The sequence below is a fragment of the Mastacembelus armatus genome, chromosome 17 (genome assembly GCF_900324485.2).
Source record: "Mastacembelus armatus chromosome 17, fMasArm1.2, whole genome shotgun sequence".
NCBI lineage: Eukaryota > Metazoa > Chordata > Actinopteri > Synbranchiformes > Mastacembelidae > Mastacembelus > Mastacembelus armatus.
Window position 1 is genome coordinate 2,787,079 of NC_046649.1, and position 22,679 is coordinate 2,809,757.

General features: G+C 39.8%; 2 protein-coding genes across 6 annotated transcripts in view; one reads left to right on the forward strand and one right to left on the reverse strand.

Moving 5' to 3' along the window:
• Positions 1-1,345: 1,345 nt before the first annotated feature.
• On the reverse strand, positions 1,346-22,408 carry frrs1a (ferric-chelate reductase 1a). 3 transcript variants are annotated; one of them, XM_026312650.2, is made up of 18 exons: positions 22,179-22,408; positions 15,034-15,266; positions 13,968-14,202; positions 13,469-13,611; positions 13,272-13,366; positions 11,923-12,070; positions 11,670-11,786; positions 7,456-7,527; positions 7,147-7,245; positions 6,443-6,587; positions 5,784-5,897; positions 5,315-5,430; positions 5,156-5,242; positions 4,683-4,780; positions 3,358-3,416; positions 3,134-3,274; positions 2,952-3,010; positions 1,346-1,775 (listed from the first exon to the last, which is right to left on the reverse strand). In XM_026312650.2, the coding sequence occupies exons 3-18, from the start codon at positions 14,170-14,172 to the stop codon at positions 1,683-1,685; spliced, it is 1,791 nt and encodes a 596-aa protein (XP_026168435.1). In that variant the 5' UTR covers positions 14,173-14,202; positions 15,034-15,266; positions 22,179-22,408; the 3' UTR covers positions 1,346-1,682. The 3 variants fall into 3 exon arrangements, with proteins under 3 accessions (XP_026168435.1, XP_026168436.1, XP_026168437.1); XM_026312651.2 differs by lacking the exon at positions 22,179-22,408 and adding an exon at positions 18,198-18,661; XM_026312652.2 differs by lacking the exon at positions 15,034-15,266.
• Positions 16,883-22,679, forward strand: part of agla (amylo-alpha-1, 6-glucosidase, 4-alpha-glucanotransferase a) — a 35,715-nt gene continuing 29,918 nt past the window's right edge. For 2 of the 3 annotated variants that reach the window (XM_026312646.2, XM_026312649.2), the window contains exons 1-3: positions 16,883-16,986; positions 19,421-19,549; positions 22,336-22,546. In XM_026312646.2, coding sequence (XP_026168431.1) covers positions 19,462-19,549; positions 22,336-22,546 — 299 coding nt within the window. In that variant the 5' untranslated portion in view covers positions 16,883-16,986; positions 19,421-19,461. Of the gene's footprint in view, positions 16,987-18,741; positions 18,880-19,420; positions 19,550-22,335; positions 22,547-22,679 lie in introns of those variants that run through there. The other variant, XM_033325638.1, reaches the window with a different exon arrangement.

The window sequence follows — 22,679 nt, forward strand, 5'->3', positions numbered from 1 at the left end:
CGTCACCACACCTGTTAAACATACAAAGTGAAAAAAGCAACTTTGTTTTAATTGAATGAACCACCTTTGGAAGCAATAACCTTATGGAAGCTTTTCATGTAGCTGTTTAGGAGGAATTTTGGACCATTCTTCCTTAAAGAAGCCATATTCTCTTAGTCCAGGATGTCTTCTGTGAAGCTCTCTTGAGATCATTGCACAGCACCTCTATTGGGCTTTTTCTTTTAACTGTATGTAGTTGTTTTTGTCATATGGTCGTCTGTTGTTCACAGCCTGTGTCCCCCTCTCTCCATTAATAATCCTGAACATGGAACAATTAATGTTGTTTGTGACAGGGATACGGTGCCTCTCCTTGTTCCATCTGCGCCTGGGTATCATTTTTAATAAATCATAACTCTGTATCTGGACTGGTGACCTGTCCAGGGTGTACCCCTGCCTTTCACCCAAAGAGAGCTGGGATAGGCTGCTTCAGATCCCTGTAACACTAATTAGTAATAAGCGGGTGGGGATAATAAATGAATGAATAATACTGTATCTGAAAAATTTCCTTAGGAGGCTTAATGTGCTTTTTGGAGTGTAAATGTTAAACTTCAAGGTAATTTAATGTGATGACTTTCCACATTCACCCCAAAATTATTTGCTCTGTTTATGGTAAACTGTTTAATCTGAATGCAAAATTAATGTAAAAATGTCAAGAATTACCCGGGAGCAGGAGCCAAGTGCAGTCAGCACAGAGTGACAGGACAGTTCAGTGCAAGGAAAAAAGAGTGCAGACAAGCAAAGGAAAAAACCACGAGATGAAGGTAATGTGTACACTGAGCTCTGGGAGACACCAGCTTTCAAGGAGAATAGAGTCCAAACATGTTTCAGTGAGCAGGGAAAAACAAGGGTAATCAAATGTGGCATATTGACATGAGAAGAAACAAACTGGCAGCGAATGGGTGATTGGGCAGGGCAACAGGGATGCAGAATCTAGAAAGGACCACCATAATGCAGATGGAACAACAAACAGTCCTGGGAGGTGAGCTGAAAGCAGGGGAGGTTCATGGAGGGTAGCCACGCAGGTGGGCTGGAAGCTGGGGTTGCTCTGGAGGATGATCTCTGAGGTGAGCAGGAAGTTGAGGCCATTCAGGAAGATCGGCTTGAGGATAGACAGGAGGCTGTGGTTGTTCTGTGGGGTGGCCTCAGAGTTGAACAGGAAACTGTGGTCATCCTATTGAGTGTTCTCTGACGTGAACAGAAAGCTGGGGCCTTTCAGGAGGGTGGCCCTGGCGGGGCAGAGGCATATGGCAGCTGACGTCAGGAGGGATGTCCAGGAAAAAGTCTTCGGCTGTGCTGGGACAGGAACTGAGGTTCTGTTGTATACTTTATTGCTAATTCAAGAATTTTCTATTAATGAATTTAATAAGGCCTATAAGAGCTACTATTAAACATTAATAATGCATTGAAAATAGGATAGGATGTCAACAGTAAACAGTAAATGCAATCAAAGACCTGAATATGAACAATAAAAACATACACTAAAAGATTTGATTTAAATAAAATTTGCTCTGTGGTTGGATTAATATTAATGTTCCTCATTCTTTCAGTTAACTTTAAATTATACTGTTAGTCTGAGATGTGTTTTGAAAAGTCAACTTTTAAATCTTGTCAGTGTGTCATGATTTTGAAAGATTTTTTAAATGTCAAATATTAGCAATAGAATACAGCAATGTAATTAGACAACCAGTGATTACTAAAACCAAGGCAGCCAAGGTGACAGACTTCATGATGGACCCCTAAAACAAAAAGTAAGGTGAAGGTTAAAAAATAGACCTGTTCTTAAAAGACATTTGTCACAGCACTCACAGCACTTAGCTGCACTTATGTGGCCATGTTCTTGTGAAATATCATCAATGGAGGCCCAAGTAATCAGCTAAAAATGGCTAGGGGTGGCACAGTGGTAAAGCACTTAGCACTGTCTTCTTGGTCTAAAGGTTTTCTATATCACTTATCCTGTACATGGTCACAGGGTGGCTGGAGCAAATTCCAGCTGACATTGAACAAGAAGGGGGGGCACCCTGAACTGATCACCAGACCCATTGAGAAAAACACTCACACTCATATCTATGGGCAATTTAGAGTCACCAATTAGCCTTACACTCGTGTTTGGACTGTGGAAGGAAGCCAGCGCCGTTAGAGAAAATCGACAGGCAACAGTGCGAATCACAGCACCACCATCCACTATGTACCTTAAATTTACATTACAGTCGGGATAACAGGTTGATCACTTAGCTGCATCTCATAATCAACATGGATGGAAGAATCGCTCTGAAAAATCGTATTAATCTATGAACAGCTGAGAAGGTGATTCCACTGATACCATTTCAGCCCTAATGCAAACTTCCAAGTTCAACGTATTAATGGGAGTTATGAGTTGGAACATGCCTGCATCCTAAAAAAAAGTTAAGAATAAATTTCACTAAAGGTGATCGAATGCAAAAAAACAAACAAAAAAAAATTCTTAACGGAAATGAATGTTGTCAAAGGCCCAGTGTGAAAACAACATACAGACCATCTACTTTAGGAGACATAAAAAAAAGCTATCAGACTAACAACCTATACAGACAGATGAGGACCACAAGGTGTTCCACCTGGACCTATGGTGTGTGTTGAAAACACAGTAGAGACACAAGTGTAACAGTGGCTAACATGAACAGTAACAGTATACTGGGACATAGACACCTAACTGCAACTCTTACGAATGTTATTAGTTAAATATGTTTGATAAGTTAAAATGACTGCAGTGAGAAAAGTCGATACTGTGTTACTGAGCACAAAGTTTAAAACAATGAATGGGTGTAGTTTTTTTCTAAAAATACCTAAATAGACAGACTAATAGATATGAAAAGAAACAACATAAAAACCACTTCAGAAAAAATTGCTTTTCACGCTGTTGTAAAGTAGATACCTACCCAATGACAGGGCTCTGACTGGTCAGAAAGAATGGCTTGTTGGTCATCTGACAGCAGTGCTGTAGGTCAAACAAACAATAGTTGGCATACCACAATATCCCTTTAAAGTGTGCTAAGTTTTAACAATTCAACACACTACTCTCAGTAACATTGACTTCATCATCTGTTTAAAGTTTTTGTACATTTTTTGATGTGGTGTTTGTGGACCAGAAGGAGGAACCTGAATAGTGCCAGCCAAGTTACGTAACCAATCAGGACATGCATTGCCCATGGTTGAGGGAGAAGCAGTGATGACTGATGCATCCCCAGGAACATGGCCGCCACTGTAGCCACATATTGAACACAATATAACTTTAGTCAACAAGTTAGGAAGTACTGAGGAATAAATAATTGTGCACAGAATTACCTGCCATGATCTCAGTCACAGAGCCAACTCCCCAGTGGGCCCAGTTAAAGATATATCTCCTGGAGAGATATACAAACAATAGCAATAACCTAATATTCTGTAATAACCAAAATAATTAAATAGAAATAGAAATTATACATCTCACAACAGTGTTCCATTTACAAGCAGAGTTAAAAAGATTACGTTACATTAAGATTAACCCTGAATCTCCAGCCCCATTATTCATAATGGTCTCCTTGGTATTCTCCTTCCCTGTTGGACTGGGCAATAATGGTTTGTTTCTCATTCAGAAAAAAAAAACGAACTGGTCATATTGTGATCCTTCTGGACCAGTGGCAAATCTAGAAATTTTTTACATGAGGTGGCAAAAGGTTTTGGTAGAGTGGCATAAGAAGGTGGCATATGTGGGGGTTCTTGTGCAAAATAAAAATGCAGTTCTACTTCTGTACAAAAGATCTACCAATCAATTTTTACAAGGGGGCACAATCCAGTGTCTTCATGTGCCGGTCCCAAGTCTGGGTAAATGCAGAGGGTTGTGTCAGGAAGGGCATCCGACATAAAATGTAAGTCAAATCAAACATGACTTGAATGTAGGGACTTTGTCAGGGAAAACTAGAGACTTGGCTGATATGATGGAGGGAAGAAAGATGGATATCTTGTGTGTTCAGGAGACCAGGTGTGATGTTGAATGTTGTCAGTGGTTGGTAAATGTGTGTTTCTCTTCCTGACAGTAGATCTATGAAAACAACAGATTCACAGAAGATGCACAGTGAGCTGAAGAGTGACACAAGTGTCAACTTATCGCTGCAATGACTCCTGTGTACACAGAGTTAGGCAGGTGGTCAATGTTATGGCTGATCGGTGTATACAGTACACTGATTAACTTTGTCCCCCTCACTTTTTTGAACCAGGACTGAAACAAAAACAATTTTGACCAGTTCAGCTACCAGCTACTAGCATAGGTACCCTATTATCTTATTCCTGTTAAAACTATCTTATGAATCAACTGCATAAACATATGCAATTGCTGCCATAGACAGAGTATTAGAATACTGATATCATGAATCCAAATTCCCTCATTGCACCTGTTCCCTCCTTAATGAACTAAAAAAAAAAAAACCTTGTATGAAATAAAGTAACATAATTCTTGTGAAATCCTTCATATTGAATTTTATGGGGAGAGTACAAAAGTCACTTTTAAGAATAATGACTCTTCAGCACTTAGAATAAGCCTTAAAAAATATTTTGTTATTTGTGCAAAATTGAAACAATACTGACAGAATGTCCTCAGTGCAAGGAGAGTCACCCACATTCATAGAGTTTACCTGTCAGAGTCAGGTAGTGGTCTGAATGCAGCTATTATTGGCTGAATCAGAGATAATGCCAGAACACCACAACCTAGGTAGGGATGGACACCTGCATGCTGCACATGCATGCACACACACACACGCACACACACACACACACACACACACACACACACACATATATTAAACAGCAGGTCATTATTTTTTCTACAATCTGTGGGTGTATTGAGTTGTTACACACATAAAGTACATAAACTGTGCAGCTGTACAAAGTGCTAACTCTCTCCCACAAAAAGCAAGTCCCCATAACGTCAGCCATTACATTTTTGGGTGAGGACTTGTTTTAAAGTTGGGGTTACGGTAATTGCTAGGGTTAGGTACATAGCAGTTAGGATTATGCTATATGGAAAATGAATGTAAGTCAATGTAAAGTCTTCTGGAGTGATGCAAACATGACTCTGTCTTTATATGGGTGTGTGTGTTTAGTGTACCTTGCTCCAACCCTTCCTGTAGAAAAATGGGAGACCAAAGGCTACAATGGTCAGAGTCACAGTTAGGATCATTAGGCCTCGGTGTACCTACACAAACATGCATAAAACATAAGTGCATTGCCATTTCTTCGACTTAAACTGTGGGTGTTCGATATCTACCTGGAACCAGACTTTCTGACCAAGCAGAGTTTGATTCGGCCAATCAGGTTTATAAAAACTGGCGATGAAGGTGCCAACACTTCCTGTTAGCATCCAGGCTAACAGCATAAGTGCACCTAGAGAAGTTGAGGCAATTCAGCAGTTAATTTCCTCAGCAAAATACACATCCCACTGGAGATTAGTTTGAAAAGTTTACACTGTTTGTTCCAGTTTATCACAACCCTGCATGGTGAGGAACATCATAAGAGCTAATTGTAATAATATGAATTGACACTTGGCTGTGTGTAATTAACTGATTCATAAAGAATTAGGATTTTTACTAGTACTGTATTCTACATGTTGTAGGTAACTCGTAAAGTAATAGAAAAAAACCTGGTTGAGTCTGAATAACATGTTCTTTGATTCATTTGACTGTACCAGACATTCACCAGAGAGTAATATCAATGTAAAAATTACGAACCCAACCTACCATGTAATTTCATTATGGTGGGTGCTCGGGAGCCTGTTAGAATCTCAGGGGGGCTGGTGATACGTTTTCTATGAGTGGAGATTAATGGTTGCCGACTGTGTTTCCATATTTTACCTAGAAGAAAGAGATAAAAGTAAAGTTGAATTTCTCTACAATGTTTTACGTTTTGCAAACATACAGTATGAATACAGTACATATTTATTTATGTATACAAATCATGGTGCATTTAAGACATGGTACAATTAAGTTTTCAATGTTACTGTCAACAGAATCTCAGAGGTCAAATAAATCTGGAGATACTAAGCTGACACATTCTCTCAACAAAAGCAGCAGTAAACTGGCCTTATTCAGTACACACAAATATGGGACAATTACGATTAGTGCTATTTACTGTATGGCCAAACTGCAGCATCTTTATAACATTTCCTTTCATGTCATGTATTCATTCAGTGTTTCAATCTTGCAAGATCAGTTGAACACTAACCAGAATGTTATATCCGTAACATTTCCTAATGACATCCTGTTGTCCAAAAAAGTGATACCCATTGATCAAACTGCCATGTGATATAATAAGAGCTATGACCAACTGATAAGAGCTTTAATTAGCTTTAATGAGACTGATGACTGCTAGTGCATGTGTATTTTGCATCAACTCTTACCATACTGAGCATGTCCATTGGCTATGAATAGAAAGTACTCTTGATCCAGGTCATAGCGGCCAGGATTGGCCAGTTTGACTGGTCTACTGAAAGTGCACTGGATCAATCCGTCTGTGAGCCTCCATGACACTGCAGAGAGACCAGACTGCAAACACAGTCACAGAAAAAACAGCAACAATGTTATGCTAGTTTACAACTTCCTTTCTCAGAGGATATACTGTATATTAATTTCATGGTTGTGTTGAACTATAGAGTTACATTCATAATGTGAGTCTCCTAGCTTAGCATGAAGACAGTAAACAGGGGAAAACAGCTAGCCTGGCAGGGGATGAAGGCCGTGTCTGAAACCACATACTTCCCTACTAGATAGTATGCGATTTTGGCCGCAGTCAATGTCTCTTACTATATCATTGGTTGCCAGGTTGGTGAGGACAGGTTTTAGAAGCTCAGAGTTCCAAAGGCAAAAGGAACTTAGCAACCTTATTTTGATGACCCAGCTGTTGTGTGATTTAAAAAAAAAAACAGCATTTTGCAGGTTGCAACTATGTGGACTCTACTAGCTATCTCCATGTTAACTCCATCTTAAATTGAGCTTTCATCATTATTTAGATGTCAGTGTTCTCTGCTCCTGTATTTCAATTCATGTTGCATTACATTTTATTCAGAGAAAGACTATTTTTGAATGTTAATGTGTTCTTTTTCACCTGTGACTGGTCGTCAGGTTGTGTTCGCCCACTGATGATGGCAGCGCTCACTAATACTTTTTCCTCATCTTTTACACACATATACGCATCATCATTGCCCTACACACAAAATGCAAATATACACATATAAGAATACAGAATGCATATTCTGGTTACATTCAATATGGTATTTGAATCATAGCAGAAAGTTGTTCTCAGAAATCACACACATGATCACAGCTGTCTATTGTCAGTATACACTAACAACAGCACAGCCTACAGTATAAAATACAGTAATGTATTTTGTTTTGCACTGAGGGACTAGCTTACCATCCAAGTGTCCCAGGACAGAGCAAAGGCAACATATCCCTCTGCTGGGCCACTCAGCTCAAATCTTACAGACTACAGATGTGATGAAAATGCAGGAGGTTAATGTTTTTCAACAAAATTCACTGTAAAATTATTCATTTCAGACAGTTTAGTCAAAATGCTGCTATGAATAATATCAAGACATGAATAAGTGAGCAATGGAAATTGATTTTTCTGGTCCATTGAGCATTTGGCATTACTGTATTGGGTGATAATATTATATAAGTATTCAGCATTTGCCTAGGTACTGTACATTGATAGAAACCCAGAGTGGGTGTGGCTTACATGGAGGATTGCAGAATGAATCAATAAAGTTGTCTGAATCTGAATTCAACATGATAGTTCTATTTCATCCACCCTGACCGCCAGAGGGCTTCATGCCAAGGCTGACCCCAAAATTGTTTGTTTATAGACCCTGAGTTGTAGCTGGGACTAGCCCCTGATCTCTATCGGCTTTTCTCCTCCTCTCGCAATCTGAGTGCATTGCCTTTACAATCAGGTAATGTTTAAAGCGCGCATTTAGATTAGTCCTTTTACAATTTACTAATATTTGTGTCTCCTATTTAGGCAGTGGAGTCCCCGCGTGCGGTCCAGAGTAAAGGCCGCAGCTTGGGAAAGGAGCCGTTGCTTTGTTTGGCGTTGTTTATTTGCAATTGTCCGCAGAATTTGGCCCGTCTGACCCAATCCTCCCTGTGGTGAGCGCCGTGGTTGGGGCTTCCAGTGCGCTGTGGCGGTGTGTCAGGTGTGGTCCACCAAAGGAGCGCATTTGCTGTTCAGGGGAAAGGACTCGTTTGGCCCGAGCCCACTGAAAGTGCAGGCAATGGCCTATTATAATTGGTCAATGCGCAAGGTGTGCAAAACTGCCAGGGGTCCCCGCAGGTAGCATGGGGGACTGGCCCACACCCCACCATGACGTGGGGCTGCGTGAGACCTTTCCGAAAATGTATGTTATGATTGACAGGTGGCCGTGGGCCTGGAAATTGTTAGGAATATTTCTTCTTATTATTCTTCAAGTTCTGTAACAACCTCAAATTTGAATTTGAATTTGAATACATTGAGCCTATGGGAGGACGACCGACATTTTTTTCATTGCAGTCACCAAACTCGTCACACCTCTTCATCCTTTGGAGGCAAGAAAAAAAGCTTATCATGTCAAAGTCATACGACCAAATTTGGCACAGACATCCTTTAGGGTATCCTGATCAAAAAAGCCAGTCGAACCCATGCCCTATTTTTAACGCTGTTGCCCTGGCTATGACCAAATGTCACCATTCATTTTCAATGGGAATTTTGCAAAATGTCCAGTTTTTGCACACCTCGTACTTGAATGAACTCGTCCTATGGCTTTTGACCGAATGAGCTCATTCTTGATCAGCATCATCTAGGCATGTGGGGCAGCCAAAGTTATCCAAATTTTTTTGCTAACTTTCACGGTTTTCCCCTGCCAGACCCCAGATGTTGACCTATGTATTTGCCATCTCCAAATGTGATAACTCACACACGCATGGTCGGATTTCAATTGGACCAATTGATGAATTCTAGACCCCACCGGCCTGAACCCATGTGATTTAAGAAAATCACAATAGATGCAATAGCGCCCCCTATGTAGTTACACTTACTTTGTCAGAACTGTACCACATTTGGCACAAACATCCTTCAGGGCATTCTCATCAAAAAATTCATGGCAAATGCTGTTGCCATGGCGACGACTGAAATCAGCTTTTCATTTCCAATCGGAGCTTTATACTACTAGTTACAACTGCTGTATAAGTGCCCACTGTTGGTCAGGGCACGGGTCCACTCAAGGAGGTGGTCCACTGTGGGGGGTGCGGTCAATTCGGGGGGGGGGAGTCGCTTGGGGGGATTGGTCCGTTTGGGAGGGGTCAGCCCGGGGGGGTGGTCCATTCGAGGGGGGCAATCATTTCCGGGGGGGGTCCCTTGAAGGCGGGCGCACAGGGGGGTGGTCCATTCGTTGGGGGGGCGCTTGAGGAGGCGGTTCGCTCGCGGGGGCTATATTTGATTTTGATGTTTTTTTTATTACAGACTTATTTATTCGTTTGGTGAGTTTGATTTAAATTTTTGTGTGCCTTACTTTGTTCTTTTGCTTGCATTATTTGCTTGTATGGTTTGGAATTTTTGGTTTGCATTTTCTTTTTTTTCCCTTTTCTATCTGCATGGTTTGTTATGCTGTGGGTCCTTATAATTCGTGTGCTTCATTGATTTGACTGTGTTCGATTATTAATTATATTTTCTTTTGTCATATCTTGATGCACTGCTTTAGAGTGTTTTAACGTTATTTTTATTTTATTCTATAGGCCTATTGTGTTTTAAATAATCGAAATAAAATAAAAGTGATTTTTGTATTGTATTTAGGGCCTCATGTCCCTCTTTTGTGTCCACACCTAGAAGGGCCTTTATTTAGCTGGCTTAAATCATTTTTCGGGTTCCTGGGGGTCATCTCCCTGGGTGGCGTTGTTGACCTCCTGTCTCTTATCCATCCATCCATCTTCTATCCCCGCTTTTTCCTGAAAGCCAGGGTCATGGGGATCTGCTGGAGCCTATCCCAGCTCTCTCTCGGGTGAAAGGCAGGTGTACACCCTGGACAGGTCACCAGTCCATCACAGGGCCACATAGAGACACACAAAGACAGACAATCTCACACACTCACACTCACTCCTATGGGCAATTTAGATTCACCAATCAACCTGACATGCCTGTTTTTGGACTGTGGGAGGAAACCGGAGTACCCGGAGTAAACCCACACAAGCACAGGGAGAACATGCAAACTCCACACAGAAAGGCCGGGTTGCAAACCCACGACCTTCTTGCTGTGAGGCAACAGTGCTAACCACTCAGCCACCATGCTGCCCCTCCTGTCTCTTATATTTAAAAAAATAAAAATAAAAAATAAACTCACTCGCCACAACTGTAATAACCTTTGTTGGGTATGTGGTGTATAGGCCCTCTCCACCCAGCTTATGGTGCAGTGGCTTGTCTAACAGGTTTATTCCAACTTTGCTGCTTGGTGCGGTGTTGGGCCGTGCACCTGTGCAGTACAGACAGTGGAGCACCTCATCATAATAGGGCTCACTGTTATGTGACCTGTGGGGCTGCACTTCAGGCTGATGATGGCCACGACCTCTGCCCGGCCTGCCTCTCCTGATCACTTGAGGGAAGGGCTGTCTGACAATCTATGCATGAATTGCAGCTACATGTAGCTATGTAGTTATGTTGGCATTACTGTCGTCGGCAAGTGAAGGTGACCTCCCCCCTTCAGGTCAAGAGACATTAGCCCCGCCGAGGCAATCAAAGTACCTAGCTGAGCCCACAGTTTCAATGACTTCCCCTAGGAAGAGGGCAAAATCAGGACGTGGACTCTCTTTGAAGGTTGAGTGGCTGTCTTTTGAGTTAGATGAGATCTAGGCAGGCAGGGCTGTCCACTCCGCCTATTCCTGTCTTGGCTCCGGAGAATGATGTCCTTTCACTGGCCACCTTGGCCTCTCATTTTCTGGAGAAGGATGACGAGGGGGCCTCTTGAGCTTCAGAAGTGAGCTCAATTTCTTCTGCTCGGAGCTCACTGAGTGAGGCAGGAGATAATTCCATGCAATGCATCATGCGCATGGCTCTGGAGCGTGGGTCGGTGCTACTGCTTTTGCTGTTCCCCCTTCCAAAGAATATCTGAGGGAGTTACATGCATGCTGGAAAAACCCTGGAGCCCTTTCACGGCTTTCAGCTGAAGGTCTAGCACTGGCGGCCATGCACAATGCGGCGGAGGCTGGCCTGGAGCATGGATGAATTAGGAGAGTTACGCATGTAACTATGGTTCTATGAATCCTAAATGACCATCAGAGCACTCTTGTCAATCAGAATCCTTGTGTTACCATGAGAAGATTCTTTAGGAACAGAGCCTTGGATGACACCAGAATATATCACCTCCTGGGGTCATTTGGGGTCACAGGTTACTTTTTTTGGTGTAATTACTCGAACTGCGCATGTGCAAAGGGAACATTCAGTGGCCTCAAGGTCAGAACAAAGATTGACTTTTAAACAAGGCAATATAGTAGTTTAACTAAGACAATTCCTAATGTGATGTTTATTCACGTTAAAATACATGTCACATTTAATTGATTATTTGTATTAACTGGATTAATAATTAAAATTGTTAAAAGTAAAACCTTTTTTTCTGGCCCCTCTGTAGTCATGGACAGGAAGAAGCAGTGAGGATCATTTGGATCACAGCCAGGAGGGTCTAGCAGGCAGGATTTTGATTGGCCACAGCCTTCTGAACTTAACTAAAGGTGTAAGATGATGTTGATTTGTCAGTCTGAACATGTTAATACTGATTTCACATTCAGGTTCACTGATTACTGCATGTTCCAATGATAAAATCATTGGCATCATCGTCCATCCAAATGTTGTAATACTCACAGGTCTAAACAGGCTAGGGGATGTGGTCATCTGTACTGGAGGAGAGGTAACGGTGGACTGAGGTGGGTAAGGTGTAACACCATGGTGATAGATGACTGGTCCAGGCAGCTTCACCCATAATACACTGTAGTGGGCAACTACAGTCACACTGGAAAATAAACCCATACCTAGATCCAAAAATTTATCTATATAATAGTTACAGGTACATCACTTCCATAGGTGCCAAGCTAAACAAACCACTAAAGAAAGGTTTAGTTTTAGTTTACACGCAGTCACACATTTCCTAACATAAGCTAAAGACAACTTGTTTATTGCTTACTTGATCTTTTTTCATCTTCGTTTGAAATTTGTACTTTATATGCAGATATAGTCACAACATTCTGGTGAGTATGTTCAAACACACTTATTTTGTGGAGAATATCTAGTATAGAAACTATGATATTAGAAAAAAGACAACACAGTCTCTCTCCTACAAATATGTAGTGAAATTCAAAACACAGCTGTTCATTTCACTCTGCTGTGGTTTTGTTGTTACAGAGATCCATGGTCTAGAATGGCAATGCAAATCAGGTTTTTACAAAGTTACAGATTGCACTAGTCAGTCAGCTGGTAAATGCTTCTGGCAGCTTTGGAAAGATGACAGTTGGTTCATGATTTTGTGGGGTAGGGTGTTCAGCTCAGCGCTGCTCAAATCCAGCAGATTTCTCAGTGCACTATGTCCTCTGTATGAATACTGTGTTAGTGCTGGGACTACAAATACTGCCACAATGTACAAGTATTGCAAGTAATGCATTACATTATAGTGCAAAATGTTTCATGTAAATTGAAATTTCCTATTCAGGAAGTTATTTATGTTACATTTGTTACATCCTCTTTACTATGAAATCTGCCAGTTTATGTAATATACCGTATACTGAAAGCTACTGCAGCAAATCACCTGTATGAGTAAGGAATATATATAAATTCAGTTCCTACAAAATATGGCATCACAGAAACAGATCACGCAATGCAGAATTAAGGGCTTCCTTTACTGTCCACTTTCATTGACAGAACTCAATAACATCAAGTTACATTAAGAAGTAACTGGGCTTACTGAGTCAGTTTGCTGACTTTTTGACTTTTCTGCACTTTTGCTTTTTTAATTATATCATACGTATAACTCAGAAAAGATTTCAAAGGTTAACTTTAAATTAGTATTTAGAAAGAAATTTAGCCATGCAATGGACGTGTCCTGTACCCTGCCTTTCACCCAAAGAGAGCTGGGATAGACTCCAGCAGATCCCTGTGACCCTAATTAGGAATAAGTGGGTATAGATAATGGATGGATGAAAGAAGAAATTTATACTCACAAAAACTGAACTTCATTGGGAGAGTCTTGAGGGGCATTCCAGACAACAACAACCTCTTTCTGTCGGGCATCACTTGTATGGCTCACTGCTGAATCCTAGGCACACACACACATGCACACACACCCCTTAAAGGTTGTGTTCCACTTCTTCATTCTACTATATTGAGTGTGTTTGTGTGCATGTGTAGAGATGTGCACCTGTTGCTTATTACAAGTGAGCAGCTGTGTCCTTTTGGGATCTGTCAGAGTGAAGGTGCCCACAGTGAATGCTGAACCTTGACTGGCTGTACCTTTGGCCTGAAGCAGAAAGCCCTCAAAATGTGATGTTCCAGAGAGGATGACTACAAATGTTGATACAGTTATTTTAGTATAACAATATAATGTAATAATTTTCAGTTCCAAATAATATCTTACTTCTTATGAAGTATTATTGTGGAAGGTAAGAATGACCAGGTTTAATCTTCAATGGAGTCTTTTACTTGGATTGGTTTGGTCACATCTTATTTATATTTAGTACAGATATAAAGAGTTGTGTCCATTTAAAAGCTTCAAGTAAACTTGCTAATAAAAATGTCATTTTAAAATATTTTTTAGGATGAAATGCATTTTCCACTTTCTTACTTGAAAGTGTTACTTGTTACAGCACTAGGTTTTAAAAATATTCCCATTCATACATTTCATGTCAGTTTTGAGCTACCTTGGACATGATCGCCAGGGCTGAACGTGGTGCTGTTGGTTGTTAGAAGATAGGGGCTGGGTATAGTCTGTCCAGGAACACCATGGTGGGGTTCCATGTTGCCACAGGCTTCTGTGACCTTGCCATTGGCATAGCAGCCTGCTGGCACCCAGTAATGCAATGAGACAGAGATGAAGAAGAGACAACACAAACCCACAGACGACATCTACAGGATGGATCAGCTGTCACAACGTGCCTGAAATAGGAAAAGAAATTACTCATTCTTCAACATGACAATAATGCGACAAGAGTAGATAGCAAAAGGTTTCCTTCTCTCTGTGTGTTAAGTGTTCACAGCATGATATGCTGTGTATATGCTCAGCTTCTACACAGTTCTATTATACAGGATTTCCTGACATATTTCTTGGTCAATCTGAAAACGTAGTCCTATTGCATGGTGAGATACCACTGTAGTAATGGCAGCTTATTTACTTCAACCTTCGTCTTCCAGTATTTCTAACCATTTGAGAATTTGGTGTGAAGGGTTGCAAGTCATTTCACAGTTTTTGACATTCTTCCCCCTTTGCCAACATCTTATTAGTAGTGGAATGAGATGGTGAAGAGGTTTAAGGCTTTAGCTTCAATATGTTGGGTTTTCAAGCCAAGGCTGTTTATTTTGATGGATTTTATTTATTCATTCATTCATTGTATTTTATAGAAATATTGATTTAGACACCACTCTATTCCTCAGTGCACACACGACCTGTATCTCTTATTAGGTAAAAAGATACCTGAAGGGGTTTTCCCCCAGCCCCCGGCCTGTTTGATGGCCACGTCTGGCCCATGTATTTGGAACACAACAACAATCTTTAATGTTAATATTTCCAGGAAATGTTAAAGAAAAAACATTTTCCATTTACATATTAAATAAAATGATTTCCATTGTATTCTGTTGAATGCAATATAAGCTGCATCTGATATATTCTACACTTTTTTGGACATTTTACTGTAAAGAAAGGCCCTCCACCTGTAAAAACTGACATATAGAAAAATAAGAGAAAACCCCTGTACTGATGCAACTACTCACCACTTTGTTGCAGTAGAACAAAAAATCTGCCTTAACTCTGCAGAAAAATTGCCATATGTGACCAAGGAGCATGTGAGGGCCGTGTCATTTCCAGTGTTCCAGGGATCATTCTGTTTGTGTCTCTTTTAAAACAGCCGTTTTACAACCTGGTGAATGGACTCTTGGAACATCCGGATATGACTTTTCACTCCAGGGCAGGTGGTTTTCATTACTTTATTACCATTTACAGATACCTGCATATTTGTAGAAGAGTAGAATTAAAGGTGATTATAAGAATGTCACAATTATGCCCTAAAATGAATTCAGTAAAAAGAGAACAGATAGGAAAGAGGAATTCAACAGTATAGAGAGATGCTAAAGTGAAGTGGCAAGAGCAGGGTTGGCTGTTATATGCCAAATTCTATAAGTTTAGATTGAAGTATGATGTGTGAATTGTAAACCACATAGATACACACAGAACAAAAAACATTTCAAGGACAATTGCTGATTTCTGTTTCATGCCAGTATTTGTTACTGATCAGTCTGATGAGATGTTTTGCTTCCGACTGTAGACTTCCTGCCACTGATAAGGGAAGGCACCACATGCTCTGCTTTACAGCAAGTACAGGTAGTTGGCCCAAATATAATATTGCACTATTGCAGCAATGTTTCAATTATACCTTTGTTTTATTGTGAAGATGTTTATTGCTGTTACTTCACATTCACAAACTTTACTGCCATTTCTACTTTTGTGTTTTCCAGTAACTTTAAGAGCATCGTTGTATTTATTTGAGTGACCTGTGTCATATTTTAATCTCTGGGGAAATGTTACCTTAAAAGTTTGGAATAAAGTACACCATGCTTTTGACAAGTACTCTTGCTTGCCTATTTTCCCCTTCAATTTGAGTGTTAGCTATAGTTCATTATTTTATTGAAGTATTATTTATTAAGACAGACTTGATAGGTCACCCTGTTGTGAAGTACAGTCAAGAATTTGATCAGGCAAGGTTATGGCTATAAGTTTTGTTTTCCAAATATACTAAAAATGCTATTTCCGATTATATATTAATTATGCATAATAAAAACAACTTACAATAATCTGATAACAGGAAAACAAATGTAATTTCATTTTTGATTGCATTTAATTGATGATTACATTTACTTTTCTTTTGGATGAAATAATATGTGTTAACTTACTAACAAGTATTCTAGCAATACAAGCCTGGTGGGCTGCTCTGCATCTGGCCAAAAACTGCACTGCCATATGTATGTATGTATGTATGTGTGTGTGTGTGTGTGTGTGTGTGTGTGTGTGTGTGTGTGTGTGTGTGTGTGAGGTAAAACTTAGAAATTGCTCAACAGAAATTTAAAGAGGCAGAAAGCTGTTCGTGTGCATTTTGCCAGCAATATCCAAATACATTAAATAATTTATTTCTAGAAATATTAGCGTTACACCAAATTCCCCAGCAGTAGAGTACATTGACTTACGAGACTTTTTTAAAGCATTTGTTTAACATGTAAAAACTGTTGCGAGAAAACTTGATTGTGTCCATTTACAAATAACCTGCAAGTACAAATGCAAGTACTAAACGGTAAATTACTTTGTACCTTATTTCAGCATACACTGACACTCCCATGAACAATGTGCTAAATTCCTAGCTCTTTCAAGACTATGCATAGGCACAGTACACGTATGGAAGTACTGGGCAGAATGTAAGACGACTGTGTGCTATTAAATGGATTTGCAGTAAACTAGCACAATTTTTTTCAGTTGAAAAAACCCCCCCACAAAGGTTTGATAACATCTACTGCATATCAGAGTAATTAATTGTTCCAATTTACTCGGGTTATTACGGTAATGATCTGCAGATCACGCCTCCTCAGTTCAGCCTCGGTCTACCCAGGAAAAAAAGCCAGACCTATTACGCTGCAAACTGTTCTGTTGCTGTCAAGGACCGGACATACTAGTGACAGGTGAATGGGAATTTACAATGAAATGCGCCTTTGCATTGTCAGATAATATTATTATAAAATATGAAATCTCTGCGAGTTGTGTCCCCAGCTATTGACTGGCAGGTCGGAAGATAAATTACTAGCCACGGTAACGTTAGCTTGCTGACATGACTTTGGCTAACAGCTATTACCTTTATGTTGACGTGAAGCCTGGTAATTCAGCTTTACACTCTTTAACGGGAAAATGCTTTCACTGATGTTTTGACGAACGAATGTAGATGATAACATTCTTTGTTATTAACTAGCTAACGATTATAACGTTATCTTGTTTAATGACGACTGGTTGCTACCTAATGATGCCACATGAAACACAGCAGTATTATTTTAACGTTACTTCGGTAAAATGGTCAGTACAGTGCATTCTGGTTGGGCCGAATTAACCACAACTTAACTGTGTTGTCTTATTGAAAAACGGTGTCCTTTCCACATTTTACGTTTGCCGAATTAATGAGTGGTTACTAATGTGTTTTTAAATGGTACTTTGTATTGAATAAAGATATGCCAGTAAGCAATCAGCTTTAAACTATCACTCTTTTAAGTGGAATTTTGAATCCAGCCAACCTGGACGTTCACTCCCCATGCTTTGCGTCACCGGGCGAGCAATAATCTGCAGTGACCTTTAACTAATTGTACATATGTATCTCTGTCACATTGTATCGGTATGGACTCATTGTGCCAAGCACTCTGTGCAGTTGTGGAGGGAGTTTTATAAATAGATAGCCTGACATTATCGGATGGATTCTTGACCTTGTCTTGATCGGACCGACGCACTGCGCAGACTCGGAGGCAGGGTTCAGTGGGGTTCAGTGACTGCGGATGCATCGACCTGCTCCAATTCTTGTACAGCTAACCCCAAATCTGGTCCCATGTATAAGTCTGGGCTACTGAAAGGCTGCTTCAGATCACAAATGCCTATTTTCTGAGTTTCTGAAACCCTTGGCAAAAATAAATAAAAAAAGGTAATAAGTATGGCATTTATGCACATGTATTCATAAAGCATGAATTCCTATATTTGTTCTCATTAATGTATTACTGTGCATTTGCATTTTAATTTTGTTCAGTTGCAGTTTCTAGGTTTAATCCATTATTAGCTATACCAGCTTGTCCTGTAGCATGCCACAGGAGAGTATGTAGCTGGTCTCAGCTAACATTGGGTGAGAAGCAGAGTTCACCTTGGACACGTTGTCAGTCTGTCTCGGATCCAGTAAGGCTTTTACATTTGAGAAGTTTCAGAGGTGTCGGTCATGACTTCCAAGAAGGCTGCAAAGGCTAACTGGCTATAACATGATCAGTTTTTAGCGGCAGCTATTGTCTGTTTGAACCAAGGTACATACTTTGTGGTGTCCAAAATATTATGACTAACTTCCTCATACTGTGTTACAACAGTATGCTGTGTGTACAAGTTTGTACAAGGCATATCTCAATCAAACCTATTGCTTAAAATTGTTGCTTAACATTTTAACTCTTCTCATCTTCATGCCAACTTTGTTGAATTCTGTCCAGTTCCAACTTGTGAATGCTCAGTTTGGTCAGTGCATTTTGTGTTTGTGATATGATTTTGCAGACTTTTACCATTGACTTGTTCAATTAGTTTAATGCATCTGTAGCATTTTGCTGTTTCTCACTATGCAGGGTACATTAATGGAAATCAGAGGTCAGCAGAAATAAACGATACTGCTCCTTGCCATAGATGATCCCAGTGTGTGGAACTCTACAGGAAGGATAAACACCAAACTATCAAAAGTTATTCCCTCATTCGGTGTTTTGGTGATGGTGGTGGAGAGCGCTGTCTAACACGTCACTCCAAAATCTTCCATAAATGTTTAGTTGGGTTGAGATCTGATGAAAATGAAGGTAATAGCACTCATCAAACCGTTCAGTGAGCCCTCTGCCTTTTATAGAAACATCTGCATTTGTTGTTTCTCTGCTCACTTTTTTTTTGTCACCCATCAAATAGATACTTATTACAAGTGACTCACCCAAGTGACATGAACAAATCCTGAAATCCCTAAAATTCAACCTTCCATATTCAGATACTAAACCATTAACCAAAGAATCCATGCTGATCCGTAAACAAATACCTTTTGTTCTTAATACTTCAACATTGGACCCTAAAGCGAAAATATATCATTATACATACCTCAATCGACAATAAATAGTTTGCAATTACGAACCTAAAAAGCCCAAACAACAAAGATGAGGCAGTTACAGGAGTAGGCGGTTTGGACTACTTCTAAAATCCGAGGAGTGCAATTTGAATTCAGTGTGGCACATTTGCAGTCCCGCAATGCTGTCAATGCATTATGGTGTGGTGGCGAATTCCACTGAACCCACAGAAATCATGTTTTTTTTTGTAAAAAAAAAACTGTTGTAAATCTATGTTTCGTTTTTACAGGAGGCTGGATATCATATAACTTTTGAAGAGAACTTCTTAAGATGTTGCCTCAGCACCTGAAGCAGATAAGAGTCCTAATGCTTAACGACAAGGAGAATTTAGGGAGGACTCTGTTCAGACTTGAACAAGGTAATGCCTTCATAAATAACTGTCTTTTACTTGGTTAAATGATGATTATTTTTCAATTAATAGGTAGCAGGAAGAGGCCTATGCAATGTTCTATCATATACAGTCTAGTTTTATATAAGCCAATTCTACTGTAGTAACTAACATGGATATATACATCACTCATATCTTTTAGGTTGGAGGTGCCGGTAGTTGATATGTTAGTCTGATAGCATTCAGTATATTTTACATGTGAAAATACCAATTCAGTTTAGTCACTAAAAGTAAAGAGATACTCTTGTGTCTTTTATGGAATTGGTCTTGAGCTTCAACTGTGTGTGATAATATGGTTAAATCTGCCCTTGGCAACCAGTGTAATGTTTAGAAGGAAATATATACATCATTAAGCACATACTGTTTATGACTGATTTAAAGGGAAATATCGGATTGAGTGTCTGAAGATAGTGCTTTGTTTTGCTTTTTTAATGTAATGTCAGGCAATCCTAGTTTGTGTCTTGTATGTATAAGTGCTATTGATTTCAACAGTAGTCTTGCTAAATTTGATACAAGCCTAACAAAAATATCCTCCATTTGTGGGAGTTAGAAAACATTTGAATGAGTAAAACAAATAAAAAATATAGTATGAGGTCTACTATTGGTTTATTTGTGATATGTTACGTGTGTCTTTTTTTTTTTTTGTAAAATGCCTTGAGATGATTGTATTGTGATTTGGCGCTATACAAATAAATTGAATTGAATTGAATTGAAATGAAGTGAGTCTGCAATCTATGAAAGAAGTAAATCCTGCTTTAAAGGTGCAATATGTAAAATATAAGATTTATAAAAGATAGATTTAGTGCATCTAGTGGTAAGATTGCAGAATGCAACCTTCTGACCACCCCTCACACCCCAACCCTGTCTGTAGGCACAAGGGAGGGTATGGTGGTGGTCACCGTTTACACACATTGACATTCCCTGTCTGGAGCCAGTGTCTGGTTTGTCTGTTCTGGGCTACTGTAGAAACATGAATGTAGACCCACTCCCTAATGTAGATTGAAATACTCATTGGATGATTAAGGAAATACAATGATTAGTATTTTCTGGTGAGTACACAGTAATGACAACGTAGTTGTGAATACTTTGAAGAGTTGATGAATGAGGAAAATGTTAGAGAGCACAGAGTAGAAGAGGTGACTGTTGTGGAGCAGGAAGTAGCAAAGATCAGTAAGGATGAAGTGAGGAATGCGTTGAAGAGGATGAAGAGTGGAAAGGCAGTTGGTCCTGATGACATACCTGTGGAGGTATGGAAGTGTTTAGGAGAGGAGGCAGTAGAGTTTTTGACTGGGCTACTTAAGATCTTGGAGAGTGAGAGGATGCCTGAGGAATGGAGGAGAAGTGTACTGGTGCCCATCTTTAAGAACAAGGGAGACATGCAGAGTTGTGGAAACTACAGAGGAATAAAGCTGATGAGTCACACAATGAAGTTATGGGAAAGAGTAGTGGAGGCTAGGCTGAGGTCAGAGGTGAGCATTTGTGAGCAGCAGTATGGTTTCATACCAAGAAAGAGAACAGCAGATGCAATATTTGCTTTGAGAATGCTGATGAAGAAGTACAGAGAAGGCCAGAAGGAGCTGCATTGTGTCTTTGTAGATTTGGAAAAAGCGTATGACAGGGTGCTGAGAAAGGAGCTGTGGTTTTGTATGAGGAAGTTTGGAGTGGCAGAGAAGTATGTTCGTTGTGTCACCGTGCAAAGGAAAAGAAGAAGAAAGAAGTTGTGAATACTATATTCCATTTCTGCTAATAAATCCCTCTAAATGTTGTACATTGAACCTTTAAGTTGTAATATGTAGGTTCAATACATATGTACAAAATAAGGTATCCATTTACAGAATGTGTGTGTGTGTCTGTGCACACTGTGAAGGAGCAGCTAGTTGTGTTGAAGAGTACCACTTGACATTTATTGCACTCTGAACCTGATAGGGACTTTGTGAGCCCCCTTTCAAACTAGTCTATATATAGACAATCCTGTCAAGTCCCTGACTGTGAATGACCAGGAATTTTAAAATTTTTTTGGCTCATCTCACTGTGCCTCACTGTGTGTCTGGGTGTGAGGTATTCCTTTGTACATTTCAAAGCAGCAGAGCTGTGTCTTAACATGAGGTGTTTAAGATGGGAATTTCTGGCAGGTGAATGTGGATGAGGGAACAAGCAAATAAATGTAAGTTAAGTGTTTGTTCATTTCAGTACTGCTGGACAAAGTGAATGAACCTTTTCAAAAATTTTGAGATTCCTGTTAATGTTATGTAATCTAAAATTCAGTCTCTAAGTTGTGTATGATGTGTACAAATTACTGAAAAGTTAATGTGATTTTAACAAAGGATAAAAACAAAGTAGACCAGCTGATCCATAAAAAAAAAAAAATTCAGAATCTGAATCTGTTTGGACATCACTTCAACTCCCTGTAGCCCTATAGTCCCAATCCAACCATCATGCCAGACTGCCTCAGTAACCTCACCTTGACTCTCTCACACACTCACACACGCACTAGTAACACTCATGTTTAACTAGTAACACTCATGTTTAGTGTTTTTCATTTATTTATTTTCTTTAATTTGTGAGATGGAGAATGATTTAGATACAGTTCCTCTCTTACCTTTACAAAGTTGATACTGCTGTCACAGTCACTGCTCTTCCTAGTGGCCTTCTGCGCTCCTTGTGCCTCTGGAGCTGGGGATGATTTTCACTGTAAAAGCACAAATATCTAGGCCATAAACATCAAACAAAAAACAGGGACATTTCTGTCTTCTCAGGTTTTGAACTGCAGTTCCGCCTGGGTCCAAGTCTTCAGGGCAGGAAGGTTACGGTGTACACCAACTACCCACTTGAAGGACAGCGGTTTGAACGAAATAACTTCCGTGTTTTGAAGTGGAACTACCCCGCAGGAAGTGAAGATGACTCTGATAAGTTCTGCTCTCTGGACCTTAAAATAGCGGGGTCCTACCAGTACTACTTTGGACATGGGTACAGACTACTTCCCACATATGATAATACATTCAATATAGTTGCATCATATTAACCTCATAAGAGATTATTATTTGAATTTATTCCTTCTGAGTTTGTGTTTTTTGGTGTCATTTGTCCTTTGTTTATTCTG

Excerpts from the sequence above, each read along its gene's own strand:
- frrs1a (XM_026312652.2), bottom strand. The coding sequence starts at position 14,172 with ATGTCGTCTGTGGGTTTGTGTTGTCTCTTCTTCATCTCTGTCTCATTG. Across the intron at positions 13,612-13,967 it reads CCCTGGCGATCATGTCCAAG|TCATCCTCTCTGGAACATCA; the intron begins GTAGCTCAAAAC and ends CAACATTTGTAG. Across the intron at positions 13,367-13,468 it reads TCACTTGTAATAAGCAACAG|GATTCAGCAGTGAGCCATAC; the intron begins GTGCACATCTCT and ends GTGTGTGCCTAG.